Source organism: Seriola lalandi, unplaced genomic scaffold, assembly GCF_002814215.2.
Source record: "Seriola lalandi dorsalis isolate HSWRI2012SDOR001 ecotype SW California unplaced genomic scaffold, Sedor1 jcf7180002054769, whole genome shotgun sequence".
NCBI classification, from domain to species: Eukaryota; Metazoa; Chordata; class Actinopteri; order Carangiformes; family Carangidae; genus Seriola; species Seriola lalandi.
Genome location: NW_019525322.1, coordinates 334,851 through 357,148, shown reverse-complemented (window position 1 = coordinate 357,148; position 22,298 = coordinate 334,851). Strand labels below are relative to the sequence as shown.

Here is a 22,298-nt window from a genome sequence, read left to right as displayed (position 1 = left end):
TGTCCCGTCCTCTGACCGTGAGGGAGTGCACTTGATTTAGGACATTCACATTCGGGTTTATTAGCAAGCGAGTGAGTAATAATGAGTCAGTGATCGAGACAGAGAGAGAGATAGAGGAATTGTTAATGATTGTGTGAAAGAATACTTCAAAACTAACCACTGCGAAAGGAAAGAAAAAGGCCCAGGCAGGTAAATTAGTTAGAAGGCAAACATGACAAAAGAACCATGCAGCACCACACAGCTTCAGCCACTGATTTTACCCAGAGATGTTAGCTCAGAGCCGGGGTTAGTAAGCTCCAGGGGGCCCTGGGTGTTGGAAGTGGTTGGAAGCGGGGCCTCCAGTGGCAGTGGGTTAGTAACCAGTGCAGACGCAGATGTGGCCGCAGCAACAGTATGATCATCATCATGATCATCATCACCACCACCACCACCACCACCACCACCAAAATGGAGCTTCTCTTCCTCAGCCCTCCCCTGTTCCTCATCCTCACCCCTTTCACCATGATCCTCATGGTGACCTCTCACTCCGTCCAAAACATCTGTGGGTACGGAGCGGGAGAGAGGGAGAGACGAAGGGGAGGAAACATGGAAGGGAGTGAGTCAGGGAGACAAGAAATGAGAAAGAAGATTAAAGAATGAGAAAGTAAAGGTGAAGATGTGAGGAAGGAGGGGATGAAGTGAGGAGAAGTAAAAGGACGAGTGTTAAAGGAATTAAAGGTCAAAATGAAGACACAAGGAGGAGAGCAGAGAAAAAAAGTTTGGTTAGTTGGTGTTAACAGAAGTCTGAATACATGTGAAGTGACCTGATTCAATAATCCTTTTCTTAAACATCATCAAAACCATCCCCTCCCTTGATGTCTGCATCTCCCCTTCAGCACTGCGGTGCATTTAATGGGATGATCGCTGTCATCCGGTCTGTTTGCAAGTTTATCTTTGCCCTTTTATTTAGTGCATTCATGGTGACTTTTAAAACTTGGTGAGTCTGTGCAGGATTGTGTGTGAAACTAATTAATAAATCTACCCAACTAGTGCAACTAACCAATTTATTATCCTATCAAATTCATGGTATGACAAGGCAGCAGACTCCACCTGAGTGACAAGGAGGGACTTTGATTGATTGGTGTCTGTGTATCTGTGTGGGTTCACGTGCAGGGGCGAGAAAATATCTGACACGCAAAGTGAAACTGAGAGACCTCTGTCGAATTTCCCTCATTCAAAGATCTGTTGCCATTGTTTTTCTATTTCCAGATAAAAGAGGTAGAGCAAACAAAAACCTCAAAAACATGAAAGCACACATTCCATTAAGTCTCCTGAGGGGCTCAATAGAACAGTGTCTCTACATTAGGAACAAAAGACAAAAACATGTTAGAAGGAACTCAAATGGAGACCTGAGCAGCTCTAGCTGCATGGATAACCCACCATGGATTAAAACAAAACAATCAGTAAACAGCGTCTGACATTGCAAGCTCCCTTCTCTGCTATTTACTACTTGGTGGGGAGAGGGACCGAGAACAAAGAGGGAAGGAGAGAGAATCAAACTAACAGCATTTCCTGTTTTTTTTTTTTTTTCCTAATTTGCTAGCTGCGATGCGGAGCGTGCTAGCAAGCGCCGTTCCTGCGTGGCTGGCTCGGGCCTAATTAATGGGAGGCCATGGTGATGGAGTTTGGAAAGTTTCTTTGCGGGCAGACACTTGGAGGGGGCAGCCCGAGCTGCATTAAAGGACCGTGAATGGTGTTGAGGGGAGAGAGAGAGAGAGAGAGAGAGGGAGTGTGGGGGCTAGGATTAGCCGTTCTGCTCGGGAGGCCTTGTGTATCACAGCCCACAGCATTTCTCTCTTCTCCTCACCTCCTCCTCCCTTGTTCCGTTCTTTCCTCCAACTCCATTTTTAATGAGATCAACAATTAGTCCAATTCAGAAAAGCTGAAAGAGCAAATAAATCAAGTGCTTCCCTCCTTCTGCCTCACTGTCTTTCCTCTGTCATTTTACCTAACAAATCGCTGATCTCTCTTCTTCTTGTTCAGGGTTTGTCAGTTTTAGATTTAGTTTGTTCATCCTCAGTCAATTATTTTCGATTAATCGAATCATAAAAAATGAAATTAAACTGTAGCCAGAACAATACAAGACATTGTAAGAGGTCACCTTGTGCTTTCTGAAACTGTAACCGGCATTTTGTTTTTGTTTTTTCATTCCCTACTTGTCACTTATATCTGATTCAACCTACAAGACGCCATGTCTCAATGTTGTGTCGTCTCTCCATCTCTTCCTGTTCATCTATGGATCCCACATTCTACCACTCATCCTCCATCACCTCTACTTTCACAATATCAGGAGCCTTCCTCTCTCCTTCTTCACAATGACACTTTTATCGCCGTCTTTTCTGCTTCTCTTCATCCTCACCTGTCTACACTCTCACCTTCCATTTTGCGAGCACTGCACCCAAACTACCTGCACAGTGCACCCAAAAGAGGGGTGTTATGTGGAGGAATCTGAAACAAATGACAAGAGAGGCCTAATAATAGCCATTATCATAATAACCCCAATTTCAGGGAAATGGAAAGCAGTGGGAAATGCGCATGGCAGCATTTGCTACCCCTGCAAGCCGTTATTAGAAGTGTTTGGTATTTTGAGCATAATTTGGCTGCACAATGTGTTGTGTTGATTAACAATTACTGGGCGAACAAGACAAGGGAGAAGTCGCAGGGTAAATTGCTGTTCTGAATATGAGGGTGGTGCTTTTTAGACCCGCGGCCGTTGTCAAATGACATTTTGTTTTTCTCTGAGGATTAGGCAGAACCCCTTTAGAGAGCATAATGGAAATGTGCGAGTCGTAGCATGTGTGTATGAAGAAAGTGAGTGTATGTCAAAAGCATGGTAGTGTGACTTTTCTTTTGTATTGTAGTTAATGAGTATTAGTAAGCGTTAGCAAGTGTATGTGTTAATTGCAAGGCTTTATGATCAAACAAAGTATGTTAACGAGGACGCATAAAGTGTAAATGAAAATGCTGTGTGTCTATAAAGGCTAAATGTTCATGTTTGCAGTTGCTGACTTTGACTGTGTGTGTGTGTGTGTGTGTGTGTTGACGGGTGTACTGACCTGCAGCAGGGCTAGCCTTGCCGCCCTTCCCTCTCTCAGTGCTGGAAGCGTCCAGCAGGCTCATGTCAGACATCTTGACTCCGGATCGAGCCTCAGCTATCAGCTGCCTGGCTCGCTCTCTCAGCTGTCTTCGCCGCTCTGCATCACGCTCCTGCACAAACACACACACATACACACGCATACAAAAAATGATCAAAAGAACTTCACTCATCCTTGTAAAGGTACAGGTAAATGTTAAAAGTTAAAAGAAAAATAAATCATGCAGCAGGAAATCCCTAATCTTAGATGAAGTGTTACATAATTTAAAATTCTTCTTCACAGTAGCGACACATGAGTTTGTAATGAATACGATTTAATAATACCATTAGGACTATTTTAAGAATGTGATGATGGATAAGACATACTCTCATCTCTCACACACACACACACACACACACCATCATGAAACCTTCACAGACACACCGACTAAAAACAAAATAAAAAGTTTTGTTATCAAAATGGATGTACACATCTTACTGCATTATGGAGTTAGCAGTATAGACACACACACACACACACACACACACACACACACACACACACACACACACCATCCAGGCACTAGACAGATACAGTATTGAGCCGTCACCATCAGAGTAATGGCAGAAATGCCATTTTCAGGGCGATCCAATCTGATCCCACTGATAGCACAGGCCACCACACACACATACACACACACTCACAGAGCAAACAGGAAAACCTTGATGATGTCAATTGACAAACACTTAACTGATAAAGACCCCAGCAAGCACGCACGAGCACAGACTCAATGTACAGGCCGAGTGCATAGGGTAACCGGTGGGGAGATACACAAATGTCCGAGACAAGTAATTCAGAATAATGTTTGTACAAATCTAACCCAATGTGATTTACAGAAAATAAGGCACACAAAAAAGATACAGGAGCAGAGAGAAACATAATGAATTCAAAGCTGCTCTGAAAAGCAGATGGAGCAAAGTAATGAGGGAGCACACCGATTCAAAAGTATTCAGGCTGTGGAGTTGTGATATTTCTAAGGCTGGGGTCGTTGCAGCCGAAGAGAAATGCACTGCAGTAGTCAACTGTGGTTGAGGCTAAGGTGAAACAATATTGGATATTGCCTTCATGAATTAAGCCTCTGTGACAAAAACAACAGAAGTTACGGGGCGCAGAAACTAACACAAACTCGTCTTACACGATACATTGTAAGCACAAACACACGCAAACACTTACACACTCTGAAAACTCCACCTTACACACACACACACCAACCCCCCCCCCCCCACCCCCCCAAACATACACAACCACCTACGACCCAGGGGAGAGGGAAGCTGCATTTCTCTGTCACTGTTCTCCCTCCCTGTGGTTTTCTGTTAATCAGGCTTCTCCATATTGAGGCAGGGGTTTTAGGGCTGGCCTACTGAAGCCGCCCATTTATCCATTAACAAAACAAGCAGCGCCCGCTAATGAGCTACATCTCTCCATTTCCATGTCAATTGTTTGCTTGTAGCCATTGTTAGGCCGGGACAATGGGGCTGTTTTGTAAATGACAGCAACCCTAATGCACTCTGTGTGTGTGTGTGTGTGTGTGTGTGTGTGTGTGTGTGTGTGTGTGTGTGTGTGAGAGCCCAAGGGATGCCCACAGGGGGAAGGGAACACACCTTAGAGAGAAACTGGTAAAGAGGGAGAGAGAGAGAGAGAGAGAAAGGCAGAAAGGCAGATGAAGAGTGAGGAGATGAGTGAGTGAATACTTCTTCCCCAGCTCTCAGTCAGCACTGTTCCCGGCAACAAAGCAATGAATTAGGACAACCATGGTGAAAGAAAATGGGAGTTGGTATCTATGAACCTATACACTTTTCACATTTTCACTTCACTTTTCAAAAACCACCTTAGAAAAGTCTTTACGAGACGAAACTGAATACACAGGTAAAAAACAACTAAATCTTGGCTATTTTGTCAAGTGTTGGACACAAGATTTCACAAACATGACTGACATTCAGAGTCCGGTTCAGTTCGGTTCAATGTGACTCAACTCGACCTTTTTGGTTTTCCATTGGGCAGAAGTTGTGGATAGCACCTGGTAGCTGCTACTTTCCTCTTTGGTATCGCCACCGCCGAGGTTCCAATTGAGAGGGAACTATTTGTGGAAAAATAAGTACCTGCTAGCAAAAGCGAGAAGGGTTGAGTGGACTTGAGTTGGTACAACGTGGAGGAAAAACACTATTAGACTATCAGCAGCGGGCTTTGCATCAACAGAGACCTTTTACACTTTTTATACAGAGCGATGAGGCAGAATAAAGGTGCAACATTTCCGCTTCAAACAGGCTGTTTAAAAGGAGCTACTGAGTCAAATGCCTAGAACAGTATCAGCATTAAAATTAATTGTCTTTGTTTATACTTGTTCTCTTTCTTTCTTTCTTTCTTTCTTTCTTTCTTTCTTTCTTTCTTTCTTTCTTTCTTTCCATTCGCATTTCCATCTGCCTGTGTTTTCTATGCAGGATTCTCCTTGCTATTATAAATGTAATATGATAAACAATAATGTCACCGATGGCCTTGCGGCGATGCACTGGTTCTGATATCCAATCTGGCCTTTACAGATATGGATACAACTACCATTTTAAGTGTGCCTCTGTGTGTGTGTGTGTGTGTGTGTGTGTGTGTGTGTGTGTGTGTGTGTGTATTTATAACTCAGCCCACAACACACTCCAAAACATCCCCATGCATTATTGTTGTCAGCCATTTTGGGGACAGGAAATAGGAAACTGACTTTGCCTATCCAGAGGCTAGGATTAACACTATAGAAAAATGCATCTGACTAGCTCCTAGCTCGGTCAGCTACAAAGCCACTGATTAGAAAATACAAGAATGAGAGGAGAGGAGAGGAGTCACAGATTCAACTTAAAGCGAACCTAGGTGAAACAAATGTTTTGGTTTTCATTATCAAACAGAAACACCTTCATGAAGTAAGTGCACAACGGAAGCTTGACTTTGATAGCGCAGAGACGGCGCCCACAGAGAGAACGAGAATAAAACCTGCAAGACGCAAAACAGACTCCAACACATAAGCTAAAAAAAAAAGAGCGTAAAGTTTATTTATCTAACACATTTTTCCAGTGCGCTGTTTCGGTCGTTCAAATAAATAATACAGATGTGGGTGAAGGTACGTTATTTCCATACATTATTTTGGGTACTTTAAAATTCCAGCTCTTTGTCGGACCTGTCACCCAACTGTTACCAACACTGACATCCCAATTACAACTCATTGTTCTGTAGGAACACGATATACCAGAATTTTTTTAAGTCACAGGGGGGACTTGTTGACCAGGTGGTGATGAAACGCCACCTAGTGGACATTATGCTAAAACTAAGTCACGCTCACGCTCGCTATTTCCAACTTTAAAAGTGGCGCTGGAAATCATAACTAAGGAGGGAAAATAAACACACAGAGCGACACAGGAGACTAACAACCAGTGGATGTCAAAGCCATCAGGACACAACTTTAAAAAACAGAGGAACTCACAAACGCAACCAGCCACGTCGTTACATGATCAAAGCTGGGATGAAAAAAGAAGAAGAGAAAAGGAGTGAAAGCGTGTCAGCTGGTGGTCAGTGGGTAGCACAGCTTCAAGAATGGAGACTCAGGAGGAGAAGAGACTTTTCTTTTTTAAATGGCGACAGCAAGAACAATTGTGTTCTGTGTCTTCTATTGACTGCTGGGAACCTCCAGGGGAAGAGAGGCTAAACGGTTGAGTGCGAGGCGGAGACAGAGGGCTCCTCTGTGGGCTTGGCGTCGGGGTGAGGACCCCTCTCCGCTCTGGAAGCTCTTTTTGAGCAGGGGGAGCAGGTTGTCGCCTTGGTTGCTCTTTTCTGGGCAAGGAGAAAGAGGGAGGGAGGGCACGCACCACTGGTCATGTACAGAGACCTGGCGTGGGCATCGAGTGATGCCACACACACACACACACACACACACACACACACACACACACACACACACACACACACACACACACACACAATCACATAGCTGTGTAATCACACACTCATAAGCATTCTCTTAAACACCAGAATAATGATTCAGACAGGATGCAGATGCAGCAAGAAATCAGTCAGTACCTGCTTTATGTTATTATACTCTTAATATTCACAGTAATGTAATACAAGAATAGAAACCAGATCACCCCATGTCTACTTTCTGAAGATCTTCACCAGGAAGGTGCATTAATATAAGAAATAATTGAGTGACAAAGATCCCAAACTAACTTCCTGCTCACCGAAACAAAGACTAATCATCAGGTTTTCAGTTGCTGCTGGACTTCATAAGGCTGATTTAAAGCTGTTGCAGCTCGCCCCACTTCCATTGCACTGTACTGTACCGGCTATGTGATTACTGAGGTGTAGAGGTGGGAACAAAGACGAGACAAAGTCAAAGCAGTAAACTAGCAGCTCGTTGAACCTGGGTCTCAGAATACAGACCGTTTACATTTTAAATGAGCCAACAGATGAGTTAAATCAAAACATGCAAAATACAACATTTTCCCTTTAACAATGTTGTTAATTTTGCACTATCATTTTTGGAAGACTATTGTTGTACTTATAATTACTGTAAAATAAAGATGGGCTCTGCTGGTATCTATTCTACTATGTTCCCCCAGGGTCATCAACAGCTTCTTCGTGGCAGGAAGCAGATGGGGTTTATGGGAAATGTGGTTTTGTTTGAAAAACACTACACAGGCATCCAATTGCATCAATTATGTGTCTACTTCGATTATACGACAATTCAGCAACAATATAAGAATATTTAAAAAATATCACACATATCATATTTAGAAGTCCATTATTTTCACTTCTCCTTATTGCTCAAATTTTGGTTGAGAGAGTGAGCGAGAGGGAGCGAGAGGGAGCGAGAGGGAGCAAGGGAGGGAGAGAGAGAGGGGGGAGCTTATCGGCTGGCTCCAGACGGAGTGCGCGGATCAATGGGCGTGCGAGGCCCACAGTGATCAATGCATTTGATAAAGAATTAAAGAAGAGCCACTGTACATGGCTATCAAAGAACCTGGACACGGCCTAATTATGATTCGACGGGTGCGTGCCCATGATAGGGGTCTCTGTGTGTGTGTTACATGTACATAAATATAAAATCTGTGAGATGTCAGCGTGGAAGTGGTATGGAAGTGCGGGCTGTATACCTGTGTGTCACTGTGTACATGCATGTGTGTGTGTTTGTGTGTAAGTGTATGTGTGAGGGTTCAAAAATGTGTGTGTGCCAGTGTCTGTTTTTTGGGCAGATGTGTTACATTGCTGTGGTTTTGGTTTATACATTATATGTGTCATTTTTTAAATAACTATGTGTTGATGGTGAGAATGTGTGAAATGACGAGGATCGTTTTAAACTCAAGTTCAAACTGTTTCTTTAAAAAGGGAGCAGTCATATAGTCAGAGATGAGGGGCTGCTTTTCTTTTTTTTCTTGGTATTTCTATTTCATCACTGTTTGTGTTGTAATGTCTTGTATGTGTTTTCCCATTTAGTTGTGTGTATGTGAATCAAGCAATATAGCTAAGACTATATTCTAATGTCCTATTTTAGCCATGACATTGGCCCATGCTACATTCGTGTCCCTATGAAAATAAATGACAGTATTATTTTGGGAAACGTGCAGCAACACATGGGTGCACAAATAAAGGGCAAAACACTTCAGACAGTGTGTATTGTGCAGAGATTATTGTTTGTGCTTTTAAGAATAAACACAATATTGATGTGTTGAATGTGTGTCACAAATTCAAAGAACAAAGGTGTGTAGGTGTCTGTGTGTGTCTGTGCGTGTGTGTCTGTAATATCAAGCTGATATTTTTTGTAGCAAATAAATGTGTGTTTGACTTCTGAAGTTCTGTTTAACTGTGGTTTAACAGTTTGTTCTGAGCAGTGTGTGTGTGTGTGTGTGTGTGTGTGTGTGTGTCTAACAAAGGGCACTTGTACAGTAGGACAGGTTGAACAGGTAGAGTGGAGACTACTCAATACACACACACACACACACACACACACACACACACACACACACACAAATGTCAGAGGAGCTAGTCACTGACAGGCGAGTAAGATGGGAAGGTTTTGCCCTTTAAATAGACAGGATAATTACTGGGGGAGAGAGAGACAGAGAGAGAAGGAGAGAGAGGAAAAAAGAGGTAGAAAGAAAGACAGAGAACATGAGCTGAACTCTGGGGTGGTGGGCGACAGAAAAACACAGGTAACCTGTCACTGCACAAGATCCTTTGTGAGCAAAAAGGTGCAGACAGTGTGTGTCTGGGAAGGGGTTCACTCTAAAATAGGAAATCAGTCATTTTCACTAAGTGAACTGATCAATGAGCTCGGACAATAAATTGGCAGATATGAACTTATTACAGACATATCAGTATCAGTGAGTCTCCATTACATGAGCCGTTTTCACATATGAACTCTGGACTCTAGGTCTGCACACTGTCCGGAGTTGCCCCTGTACACATGCAGCACAAAACTGGATGGTGTCCATGTGAGACGTGTTCTCACCTACTGGAAAAACTCTGTTTAGTTTAGGCGAGGGGTAGCGAATGGGTTTCAATCATGCAGGAGAAATGATTGAAACATCATCAACGTGCCCACTCACTCACTCGCTGTGGATTCTCCGGACAGTGAATCGAGTGTTACAGAGACTTTACACTGAAAGTCCTGAAAGTCTGTTTAATGACCAGTTTAGCGGATTCGGACAATTGCATTCACACATACAGCTCCTCCGGGTTGTAATGTTCAGGACTGGAGTGAATCTGTGAAAGCAGCTTTAATTTGTCGACCAGAGATCACTGACGAGTTTGCTTTTGTGTTGTGGTGCACAACATACAAATGTAAGGGTCAAAAATCCAGTTTCAAACAAACTATAATGTTAACTGCTCACACATACGCTTCAAGACATAAGAACAGACAGCAATGCGATGCCGTTGTTTTCTCGCTGCATGAAAACTTTACATCTGAAATGAGCTCTGCAATCAGTTATTTGTCCGACCTTTGCAGCGAAAACACAGGAACATAAAGTTTCTGACTTCCTGAGTCAAGCTATTAGGTCAAAACACTCAGCAGCAAAAATCAGTCACATGTGTCTCACATTCACAAAACCACAAACCACATAAAGACAGAAAAATACCATGGATATTAGATATATGTGAACACATTTAAATATCAAATGGATGCTTAAGTCTATCACACAAAAGCACACACATGGAGAGAGTAATTAAACTTTCCATTCAAGCTAAAACAAATTCTTTAGGCACTTAGTGAAGTAGCGGGATTACTGTATTTACATATGGAATAAACATTAAATATTCTCTCATCTGAGGACTTCAGCCTTCATATTTTATTCATGCAAAGTGGCTTTAAGACAGGGAGGGAGAGAGAGAGAGAGAGAGAGAGAGAGAGAGAGAGAGAAAGAGAGAGAGAGAGAGAGAGAGAGAGACCAGGACTAAAAGGTGGATGTGAAAAACATCTGACACTTCCACTTGGTCAAACGTGAACACAAGGCATGTGATAACTTGAAGAAGAGGAGAGAAAGAAAGAGAGAGGTACATGTGTTCAGACGATGCATGTAAGTGTGTGTGTGTGTGTGTGTGTATTACAGCTTTCCTCTGTGATGGCTTGATCAGCTCTTGTGATGCAATTGAGAGAGCTGTCTTTCTCTTGCTCGACACACACACACACACACACACACACGCACACACACACTCAATTTAGAGACTGCCTTTGATCTCCACTCCAGCCAATTCAGCCACGACACATACCCACACACTCCAAGACAAGCGCGCACACACACCAAAGAAACTCCCCACCAAACTATTTAGTTTCATTAGGGGCACATTCTTCAAAAAGAAAAGAGAGAGCAAGAGAAAAGGAGGAGGGAGGGGGGTCGTTGAAGGAAGAGGAAGAGGAGAGAAAGAGAGAGAGCTGGAAGAAGAAAGGGACAGCAGCCGCATTAAAATGAGACCTGGAGAAAAACTATTACTGCTGGGAGAAAGTTGAAAAGGAGAGAGGACAGGAGGAGGAGCGGAGTAAAGGACAAAGTGAGAGAGCACAGGGCCATATTTGCATTTTCAAAATAGGCATTTTTTTCTATATTTGCTGCAAAGACAGCCCTTTACTGGTAGCCTTTTCAATGCTTGAGTCCATGAGAAGAAAATTGTGGCTTAAAATCCACTGGAATTAGAATATTTGCATTCTGATCTTCGGATTAGATGCATTTATTTTATTTATTTATTTTCTGGGTAGGGGAGTTAAAGTTCACTCGCAGTGTTCTGGTATTCGCTGTGGAAGAAGTGACGTCACTGCTGCAGTTTGAGCAAAACAATGTGAGCTTTTGAATAAGGAAATTTTAAATTTAGTTATAATAATAACATGTCGCTCTTAACAAGTATGGCCAACGCTCAACACCGGCCACACTGGTAACTCCTGTTTCTTTGTTGTGATTAGTTGGCTGCCTAATTGTTAACGGGCATAGCACCTTTCAAAAGTTCACAGTGTTTGGCCATCAAATCCAAAACAGCCAGAGAACAAAGTACTCCATTATAATGTGCCTCTGATAAAGATAGTTTTTATTATGACTTGGATAATATACAGTATGATCAGAAATAACAGAAGACAGAAAGAAAGAGAGGGAGGGGGCGCAGGGACAAAATGAGGACATGAATGCAGTTAAGTCAGGATCAGAGGACAGACGACAGATGGGAGTAGATGACAACACCCACAGGTCACAACAGCAGAGACGCAGGAGACCCCTCCACTCCTGAGAGGAGGAGAGGGAGCGATGGAGGAGGAGAGGGGAGAGAGGGGGGAGGGGGGGAGTGGTTGGGGTGCCGGTCGGCAAAAATCAAACAGGACCCAATTATAGGAATCACAACGAGTCAGTGAGCAGGGGAACTCTCTTACCTGGAAAACACCAAGGCATGTGCGTGCACTCTTCAATGCGTACCACAAGCACACACACACACACACACACACTAACTCACTCACACACACACACACACACTAATGTTCAAAGGAATGTAAAAGTGCACAGGTGCAACATGCTTGCACACACATATTTCTGCTGTACAATTTTTGGTGAGAAATACACACAAATGCACATAGGAGCACATGCTTGTGTGTCCACATGCACACAAACACACAAAGAGACACTTCTCCCAAACCTAGTGTGGATCCTGATAATTAGCCTGGCCAGGCCGGTGTGAAATTACTGTTCTCATCTGCTAATGGATGAAAAGACCTGAAGCGAATAGACACAGACGCACACAGACACACACTCACTTCTCTATTAAAATACCAGTGGGAAAGACTACGAGAGAAAGACTAAAACAAAATTGGGATGTCTGCAATAAGGATAAAATAGAGTCCTAGCCCTGGATATTTTAGGAAAGCTCATTAATTACCCATCTGGCTGCTGTGTGGGTAGGGGGTGGTGACATTACAACATTACAAGACATCAGCACTGTGACTACTGATATGTTTTGAAGGCCACCTATGAGGAGGAGGTGGAGGAGAAGGAGGAGGAGGAGGGCTCAAAACAATTAGTCGTAGTGCTCGCCATCAGAGACCAGAGAGAGTAGGACAGACGAGAGAGAAGAGGAACAAGAGGATGAGATGCAGCAGAGAAAAATAGAAATAGAAAGAACAGACAGAAGACAAGAAACAAAAAGACAAAGTGACGGGAAAAGAAAGAAAATGAAAAACAAAAAACAAAAAAAGACGATGGACATAAAAAGGCCGACAGAGTGAGAGAGAGAGAAAGTGACTGAGAAAACAGGGATGGAGAGAAAGAGAGAAAAGTGAACCTGTGACCTTAGATGAAAGAACCAGTCACTGTGGGCTACAATTAGGGATGGCAGGAGGGAGAGCATAGGTCAAGAGAACAGGGCTAAACACACACACACACACACACACACACACACACACACACACACACACACACACACACACACACACAGTATCCAACAAATTGTTCAGCAACCAGCTACATTCATGCTGATGGCAGTCGCTGTAGCTGTGGATATTTAGATGTATATATACAGTATATATATGAAATTACTGTTGGTTTGCTTTGTTGCGTGTAGTGTTAGAGGTTAGTGTGAAGACTGTAACAGCAGAAAATCTTCCTACATCTCAAAGATTAGAAAAGAAATCTAAAACAAAAAAAAAATAGATGTTGATGTTATTCCTGTAAAAAAAAAAAAAATACAAGACTCTTCGTATTTTGTTGAGTCTCACTTTGATCTTATTTTTTATAAAAGCTGACAGACAATCAGAGTTGTGGAGACTTTATATTAGGAGATACAGTATATGCTCAGGTAAGAGGTGTGAAGGAGCTTTAAGATGAGAAGAAATCAGGGCAAGTGCAGGTGCATGACAGGCAGCAGTCATATGTCATATGAAGAACTTCTTATAGAGGTGAGATTTTTTTTTTTCCTCACATCTTCAGAAGGTCCACACTTTGTGAGTGAGTCCAGACTTCTCTGACTAACTGCTGCTCGGAGACTCTTGGTTGAAAAGTTTTCTATTTAATGTGAAGTTTGGATTCATGATGTGCAGAGGAGATTTCCCACCAGAGATATCACCTGACCCAAAAAAAGACTCAATGCTCTTCAAAACCTAAAGCCGCTTCTATTGTGATTGGAGATTTGATTAGTGCTACAGCTAACGATTATTTTGATTTTATCTTTCAATATTTCTCTGATTGGTTCGTTATTTCAGCGCTACAGAGAATTCCACTGTCACATAAAAATCCTGACTCGTGCAGCTCTGAGTAAAACACGTTGATAGTTAATAGATATACGAATATCAGACTAGCTGATTTGTTTTGTGCTTTGAACGCTACATCCCTACAACAGCAAACGTAGCCCCCTCCTCTCCCTCAGCCCAAATCATTCTGTTGCCCCCACATTAGCCACTTCCCTGGAAGAATGAAGCCTGCTTTAATTGAATTAAATTATACCTTATGCATGCTAAACCGCAAAGCACCTACTTAGATGGATGGAGAGTTAAATGGGAAAGGCTTGGGCCTCTCCAGCTGATAACATGGACACACACACACACACACACCCACACACGCGCTAATCAAAACAAGACATCAAGTAATCTAATCTGAATCACTAACAATTATCAACACGTTGGCCTCAAGGCCAGTCGTATTCCTTTGATCAATGTTTTCTATTAAAAAAAGTGTAAACAATTCAATATCTTCCTCTCGCCCCTCCTCTTTTCCCTCCTTCGCTTATGCATGGGAGCAGTGTGTGCGTGTGTGTGTGTGTGTGTGTGTGAGAGAGGGGGTTATTAACCAATTGTCCTTGGAAATGAGTAAGAAAATCAGGAGGAGAGGGAGAAGAAGGGCGGCTACTTTAAGGAGCTAATCTAAGTGAAGTCAGCCATCTTGCCGCACAACAAGGGACGGAAGAGGACCTTTTTTTTTTTTGTGGCTAAGGAAATATATCGGCGCTGCAACAGCTTTGAAGAAGTCTTTTAATTTGCTTTCTGCCTCAGAAGACTTTTAACGCCACCAGTCCTTGGAAGGTCCTCATTTATTTCCTAAGATTATTCTGGAATGGTTATTCCTGTGGCCCGCACGCAGACATCAACACACACTTGCATTCCTACACACGACAGACACTGACAACACACTTAAAATACACAAGCACACACACACACACACACACACACACACACACACACACACACACACACACACACACACACTTTAAAAAACATCTAATTCAAGGGCATATTTCTTTTTAAGGATTCAGGCAGCGAATGCAGGGGCATGCGGCTGCTGCCTTTTAGATATTTCATTACCAAAAGGTATTTATTTCATTTTACCCTCAAATCCCTTGTCGTCACAATTCTCACAAGACCATATTTTTTTCTTACCCTCCTTTCCTTTCTCTGAAACATTTGGAAACGTCACTGAGGATTTGACCACGGCGCTTTCCCAGGGTAACTCCTAGTCCATCAGCGTGCCCCCTCCCACTCACAGTATATTATGTTCAGTGGAGCGTGCTCAGTTCAGAGCTGGCAATTTCACTCGCGTCTTCTCTAGTCTAGTTTGCTTCGGTACAGCGATTCTCAACCCCCCCTTTACCATGAATGTTCTTTTGCTGACAGGTGTTTGTGTACAACATTTACTTAGTGTTCGGGGGAAAGTGAGGGTGGCAGCAAATTTGGTCGGGATGTCATAAAAATTTGAGTTAAAAATGACCAGAGAGAGAGGAAAATGTTTATAGGGAGAAGAGGGAGAGAGGGAGTCCATCCACATTTTGGTTTTTCTTACTGACGTGTTCAGGTTGTGACGTTCAGCAGTCCATTAAGAGAGTCTCAGCAGAAGTTACTAAGGAAAAAGTCCTCTCTCCTTCTACAAGCTTTCTCATAAAGGATTTACCAAAGTGGACTGCCAGAGGATGAGACAGTTTGGACAGGATTTTCCAGCATGTTGCAAGTGTAGTGAGCAGCAAATACAGAACTGTGGAAGTGACATGAGGGCGTTGAAAAGGCTGGTGGTCACTCTAGTAGCTGTTGCTGCACACTGAGGTGATGCTGCACAGCACTCCAGCGCATGAAGCAAAGAGGAAGGCAGGGACACGCAGCTGAAACTCGGGCCAGGCTTTACATACTACATGAAGAAGAGGTCAGAAACCTGAAGACCCAGGCGGACTTTTAAGTCTTCCTCACCTGAGTGAGGTGTGATTTTATCTCCACGTGTCACATCTTTAAATGACCGCAGCATTGACCTGTCTGCTTGTGTTGTTTTCAGACAGACAGTATCATTCTTTAGATTGAGGAAAGCCAACAGGTTCAGATCCAAAGGTACACACACATACACACACCACCACTCGGACTTACATCTGCAGCATTTGTGGCCCTGGTTGGTGCAGTCACGGCCGAGTTGGGGACGTTCTTGTTGCCGGCTTTCATTGCAGCGTCTCTGCGGGCCTGTTCCAGGAGGAGCCTGGCTCTCTCCTTCAGCTCCTCTTGACGGGAGAGCACCTTCTGTGTGCCGAAAAAACAGAGCGAGCGTGATCAAATAAAACGACAAGAGACAAGAACCAGGACTGGGTAGAGTTCAGTTGTGATAAAACTGTCACAAATAAGGTGTTGCTGCGTGTCTGCTGTTGGACGGTATATGATAATACTGGTATATTTTGTTCACATATGCCTTCTTTAACTATCTTCAAAATTTTACTCACCTTCTCAGCCGGGGGACTTGATACAGGGGCAGGTGTCGGCTCCTTTGAAAGAGAAAACACAACATTAACTACAGGTGTTCAGCCAAATACCAAAAATAAGAGTCACAGGTTGCAAATTAAGTATTTTGTCAACACAATGTAAAAAAATTATATTTAGTCAAATGTGATGCCTAAATAAGTGACATGGCACTGAAATGAACATATGTATACATTTATACACACAGTATTTCCCAACAGAAGAACAGCTTTCATGTGTATTCCTTGCACAGGGAGCAGGTGGTGGTGGTGGAAAAGGATTTAGACAAGTGGGTACAAAGGTAGGAGAAGGTATATTCCCCATGATATACAGGACAGTGTACAAGCTAGGCTCCCAGCGCCGTCTGGGCCCAGTGGTGTGGAGAGCATGACGGCTCAGACAAGAAAGCAAAACACGCACATAGCTTAGAATTTTATCTGCAAGGTAATCCCGCCTGTGTTATAAGGGGGTGCAAACAAAGCAAACAGAGCTTTTACATTTGGCTTAGACAGAGGAATATTACAGTCAAGCTGTTAATAACACCGAAACATGTTTATCCTTTCAGCAACTCAAACCCGGCCTGGGTGTAGCCGAGGATACATCCCGCTAACTAGATAACAGCAGATCAAAATGGGGTGTCATAGCTGTCATAACCCTCCTGCTGGCCCCCGCCTGCCCCGTGACCTTTCGACTTGTAAACAGGAAGCGGTAATCTGGGGTTAACCAATGCAGGCAGCAATGTATTCAATGTGTGTCTGTGTGTCTCGCACACGCACACAGGCCCATGCCAGTGCGTTTGAGAGACGAGATGAGGTGTGCTCTGCGCAAAGCGTCGCCACGCCTGAGCAGTCACGGCGCCAACTGCCATCAACTGAAGGGATGAGAAATATAATGAAAAATATAATGAAATGTCAAAGCAGGGGGTTCTCCTAGGTGCCTTCTATAGTCGCCACAGGTTAACGGCCCGGCCTTGATGCGTCTGAGTCTTGGCAACGAGACAGGTGACGACAACATCTAATGCAGAATGGGAGAATTTCGGTACGGTCATCTCTGCAATGGCATCAACGAGGTCGGGATTTGAAGCTTAGCGAGTGCCAGGAGGGAATGAATGTTCGCTGCATCCTCTGTCTTATGACTGATGTAGCTGTGAAAGTTTCAATCAAAGCCAGGGTGCAAGGATAAAAACCTGAACAATCCATTTAGGGGCCAGGCAGGTACCTGCAGGTAAACGCTGTCAGAATCTTAATACCCGACTTAAGTAGCAAGATGAGAATTATTCTACATAATACAGACTGATCCAGAGGTTGTTTAAGGTACACGATTTATAATTAGATGTGAGATAGTTTAATTAATCTCTTACAAACCCTTAAAGGACTTGTTTATGAATATTCAAAACACTCTGTTTCTACATCTCTGAGGTTAGTGGGCCAGGATGTACACTGTGACTGAGAAAAATAAATATACTCCAGCACCGTATGTATGTAGAAACTGGATTCTTCTCGTGTATTTTGTGCATTACTTGTCTGGGTGTTTACCTGTTTGGGAGGCGTGTCTGTGTGGTTGACTGGAGAAGAGCAGGAGTCTGAGGCGGGCTCAGAGTCCGATTGACGCAGACTGGCCCTTTTCTTCTTGATGAGGTCGGCGTCCCTGTTATAGGAAAAGCCCAGTTTCTGGTGGGGTGGTGAGGAGGAGGAGGAGGCCCCACTCCTGATGGGAGACCCTGGTTCTATACTTCCATCCTTTCTATCATCTCCCACCTCCTCCTTCTGCTGTCTTTCTTTCTCCATCTCTCTCTCCACTCTCTGTGGTAACTCACTGAGTTCTAACGTGTTGGCTTTGCGCAGATTCCCCCTGTCCTCAGAGCGTGGCAGTGTCACATGGGTCGAGTCCGTTGCTGAAGCGGCTAATACTGTGCGTGGCGATGGGACAGGAGGTGAGGATTGCAAAGGCCCTGTTGTCTGCAAGCTGGCTGAAACTGCTCCTGCTTCAGCCTTCCAACCCGGCTCCACCACCTCTTCCTCGGTGGCTTTGGTGCCGTTAGACTCTGCGTCAACACCACCAGCAGACTCCGCATGCTCAGAGCTACCCTGGCGCTGCTGCACGTCGTTTAGTTCAGCGTAGAACTTGTCCTGGCCTATGGAGGCATTTGTATCGGTTTCAAAGTCGCCCACCTTGTATGTGCTGCGATTGCTGTTGGCCTCTATCTGCACCACGTTGAGCTCCTCACCGGAGAAGTGGGCCCGGATCTGGTACAGGTAGGTCATCACTGTTAGCTTGTCAGGAATGGCCAGCAGCACCATGTCAGATGGTTCCAGGAGACGGGAGATGCCCAGGCTCGCAAAGCCATCATACGCCTGCCGAACAAAACACACAAAAGGCACAATCATACATTCAAATAAAGTTTTACTGTTTGCTGAATGAAGAGAATACGCTGCATTACAACAAGGATGGAGATGGATGGGGGTGCTGACAACAGCTGGTGAGATAGAAGAAGTCTGGTCTCTTTTCCTGACATGGGTCGTCTCTGGTGCATGTTGCATTGCATGCATGATCCATGTGTGAATGTGTTCATGTGTGTTTGTGCGTGAGAGACACCTTTGACACGACTGCTGACAGGTCATGTCAGGGATGGATGTCCCCGATAAGAGACGCAGATACCCCAAGACAGAGCGCTTAATCCTAAAGTGTGTGTGTGTGTGTGTGTGTGTGAGTTTTTGTGTGTGTGTATGTGTGTGCACCCTTATCGCTCCCCTACATCAACCTGCCCACGCTCTCCGTCACGCGTGTAATTGGTCTGATTAGAGTCTGATGAGAAAATACAGGTTTGATTATCAAGCGACACAAGAAACCCAATCCCCCATCACCAGATAGACTGAGACAGAGAGACAGAGAGAGAGAGGGGATGAAAACCATTATCGCAGCCAATGACAGGTAAATAAATAGATTAACAGCACACACACACACACACACACACACACAATCTCCATTCCTGCACACACACACACACACACACACGCTCCCTATCCATCTCGTCCAGGTATCACAGCTTGTATCTGGCCTGCTTGATAGCGTTGATCAAATTCCAACCTGTTGCAGCGCCCGTTTGTTTCACTGCCTTCGTAGATCTCCCCAGTCCATCAATCTCTCCCTCCTCCTCTCCGTCTCCCTCTCTGACTCCCAAACACTCCTGCATGTATTTTAACCTTTATGTATCCCAGGGATTGTCTTGAAGAGCCTGCTCGCTCTTTTTCAGCCCTGTCCTGCTTCAACATAAGTCCTTCTCTTTCTTCCCCCTACATATTTTCCTATCTTTATTTATCCAGGGAAGGAGGTCTATTGAGCATGTGTGATTTTTTTCATTAAATCCCTGCTTTGCATTCATCCAACAGATGTGGGGGCTCCCTTGTAAAACTACTGTCTCAAGTGATGGTCTCTGAGCAACTTCAAGGATGGGTTTAGCGTTTTGCTCAAGGGTTCCTCAGCTGCAACTTCTATGGAAGACACTGAATGTGTGTGTTGAGGCTGTTAGGACTCTCTATGTGATACCTTGTGCAGCATATTTTCTGTCCCTGAACTCTAAGGGCTGAGTTAAGCCAGAAAAGGAACTAGCTCGTACGACGTGTTTTCTGACCAGGCAAAAGTGTTTATACTTGTTCACTGGAACGTCATGGTGAAAACCTGGATGTCATAGAGAGAGAGGAGATGTGAGGTTGTTTAAATATGAATATGTTAATATTCATACCATAATTAAATATGGTTGAATGTTGGATTCGCAGTTTCAGAAAGTTACAGAAATTGTTTCGAAGCTCACAGCTGCTGGTGGATGTAAAAATATAAAAATACAGTTGCTATGGATGAAATACTTATGGCACAATACATCCATCTAGTATTTGCGGTGGTTTTATCTATCCAACACTGAACTATTAATCACAATGACGTTGTAGGTGTTCACAGTGGGATTGCTGCAAAACTAGCAACTCTGCTCCTGTTAGTGACACCACAAAATCAAGTGTTTAAAATCTCAGTTTACCGCTCAATACAGTAAATGGCTGAGTGTTCATTGTGTAGCAGAAGGAACAAGGAAGTGATTTCGGACGTAGCTTCCAGTTACAAACCCCGGTCAATGTAGTTAATCTCATTGCTCCAACTGTACTTGTCTCTATAACCGAGAGAGAGAAGTGGAGACACGGGAATGGAGAAGAGAGAGAAATGGAGAATAAGGAGGTGGGGCTTTTAACTGAGAGATATTTCTCAATTTACAATCAATTATGATGTCTTTTGTTCGGAGAAATCTTTTTCACTCTCACCTCTTTTGTCCCTTTCTATTGATGGAAAGGGCAACAATGGGTGGAACATCTATACTCACACAGGGAAATGAGGTGTATGTGAGTGTGTGTGTGTGTGTGTGTGTGTGTGTGTGTGTGTGTGTGTGTGTGTGCGCGTGTGCGTTTATGTGTTTGTACCTGCAAAGACAAGGCAGGAAGAAAGAAGTGACGGCGGGAAAAAAGAAAAGAGAGAACAGAGAGGAGTTTGCCTTTACAGCGAGCCTGTTTAAGTCCCCCCCCCCTTCCTCCTTTGCCTGGCAGAGAGGGAGTATGAAAGAGAAACGAAAGACAGAAAAGAAAGAAAAAGAATATGGGGAATAAGAGGGCCTGATTGGGTTTCTAACACGTATTCAGGGGAGCAAAGTGTGCTTGCATTGTTCCCCTCTCGCCCAGGGTAGGCTGTGAAAGAGAGCGACAACTTTGCTGCTCAATGGGGACAGAGTGAAAGAATGAGAGAGAGAAAAGAGTGAGAGTGGGAGAAAGTGAGAGCTGTGTGAGGAGGAAGGAGGGAGGGAAGCTCTCGAGCTGGGTTTTGTTTCAGGGTCAATGTTAGTCTTGACGTGTACTACAGTCTTTTTGACCCGAGTGTCACGCTTTATTCTTCACTACATCTTCTCTCATAGCTTGACGAGCACTGATCATGTCACACTGAGACACTGATGACTACTGAGGGAAGACCTGTTGTTTTCAGGGGAATTGTTTTCTGTGGTGGTAACCTACAGTGTGTTCAACTCAAGTATGCCCACTGCAGTTAAACAATAAGGGTGGCGGTATTTTTGTTAATGTCAGCAAATCCGTGAAAATATCAGAACCAGTGATGCTGTAGTCCGTTCTTGAATACATCTCCCTAACCAGTCTGTGGCAATCAGCCTCATGCTGGTTAAACTAATACATTATTCTTTAAAACATCACAAACATTCACTTTCATTTTCTAAATAATGTCTTAAAACGGAGGTGACTGTATGTATTAGCAAAAGATATTCAAACAGGCGTAAATATTGATTTGTTGGGGACTATTTTCAGCTCCTAATGAGTTTATATGGCAGCAGGATGGTGTCTGTATGTTTGAGCAATGGAGCTCTATGTAACAAAGGGATAGTCTGTATAGAGCAGAGCATGCTGGGCAATAATTCTACATTAACTCTTACAGAGTTTTAATGGAGTCACACTATCATTGTATTATTTCTACACACAAATACTTCTCTGTTATAAAGGATTACAGTGAAAAACAGCTCATCGCAATCAATCACTTATGTGATTATCATGATGTGTATCCTTATTAGAGATTATTGTTTTACATGATCATGATTTCATATGACGCCCTAATGCTTGGTCAGTAAGATCTGAAACCAGCCTGTCTTCATCTTCATCTTCAGTATTTCTCTGCGCCGACTTGAGCAACATTTTTGTTCAATATGAAGATCATGTATTTTGGAAAATAACTAGTTTTCTCACTTTCCATCATCCACCTGACAAAGCTTTTGGTCTGGACTAAATGTCACTGTCGCCTGCCCCAGGCCGCTGCCCCCCCCTCTCCCTCTCAGTGACTGACAGCTATCTATCGTTGTCAATCATCTACGCCCCCCCCCCCCCCCCCCCCCC

The 22,298-nt window shown here is 43.7% G+C and overlaps 1 protein-coding gene across 5 annotated transcripts in view; it reads right to left on the bottom strand.

The window, feature by feature from the left end:
- Nucleotides 1-22,298, bottom strand: part of ehbp1 (EH domain binding protein 1) — a 136,374-nt gene that overhangs the window by 46,310 nt on the left and 67,766 nt on the right. For 2 of the 5 annotated variants that reach the window (XM_087179030.1, XM_087179031.1), the window contains 5 exons: nt 17,907-18,725; nt 16,356-16,397; nt 16,012-16,158; nt 3,096-3,246; nt 261-539 (listed from right to left, as the gene is read on the bottom strand). In XM_087179030.1, coding sequence (XP_087035156.1) covers nt 261-539; nt 3,096-3,246; nt 16,012-16,158; nt 16,356-16,397; nt 17,907-18,725 — 1,438 coding nt within the window. The remainder of the gene's footprint in view (nt 1-260; nt 540-3,095; nt 3,247-16,011; nt 16,159-16,355; nt 16,398-17,906; nt 18,726-22,298) is intronic. The other 3 variants (XM_023425303.2, XM_023425304.2, XM_023425305.2) reach the window with 2 other exon arrangements.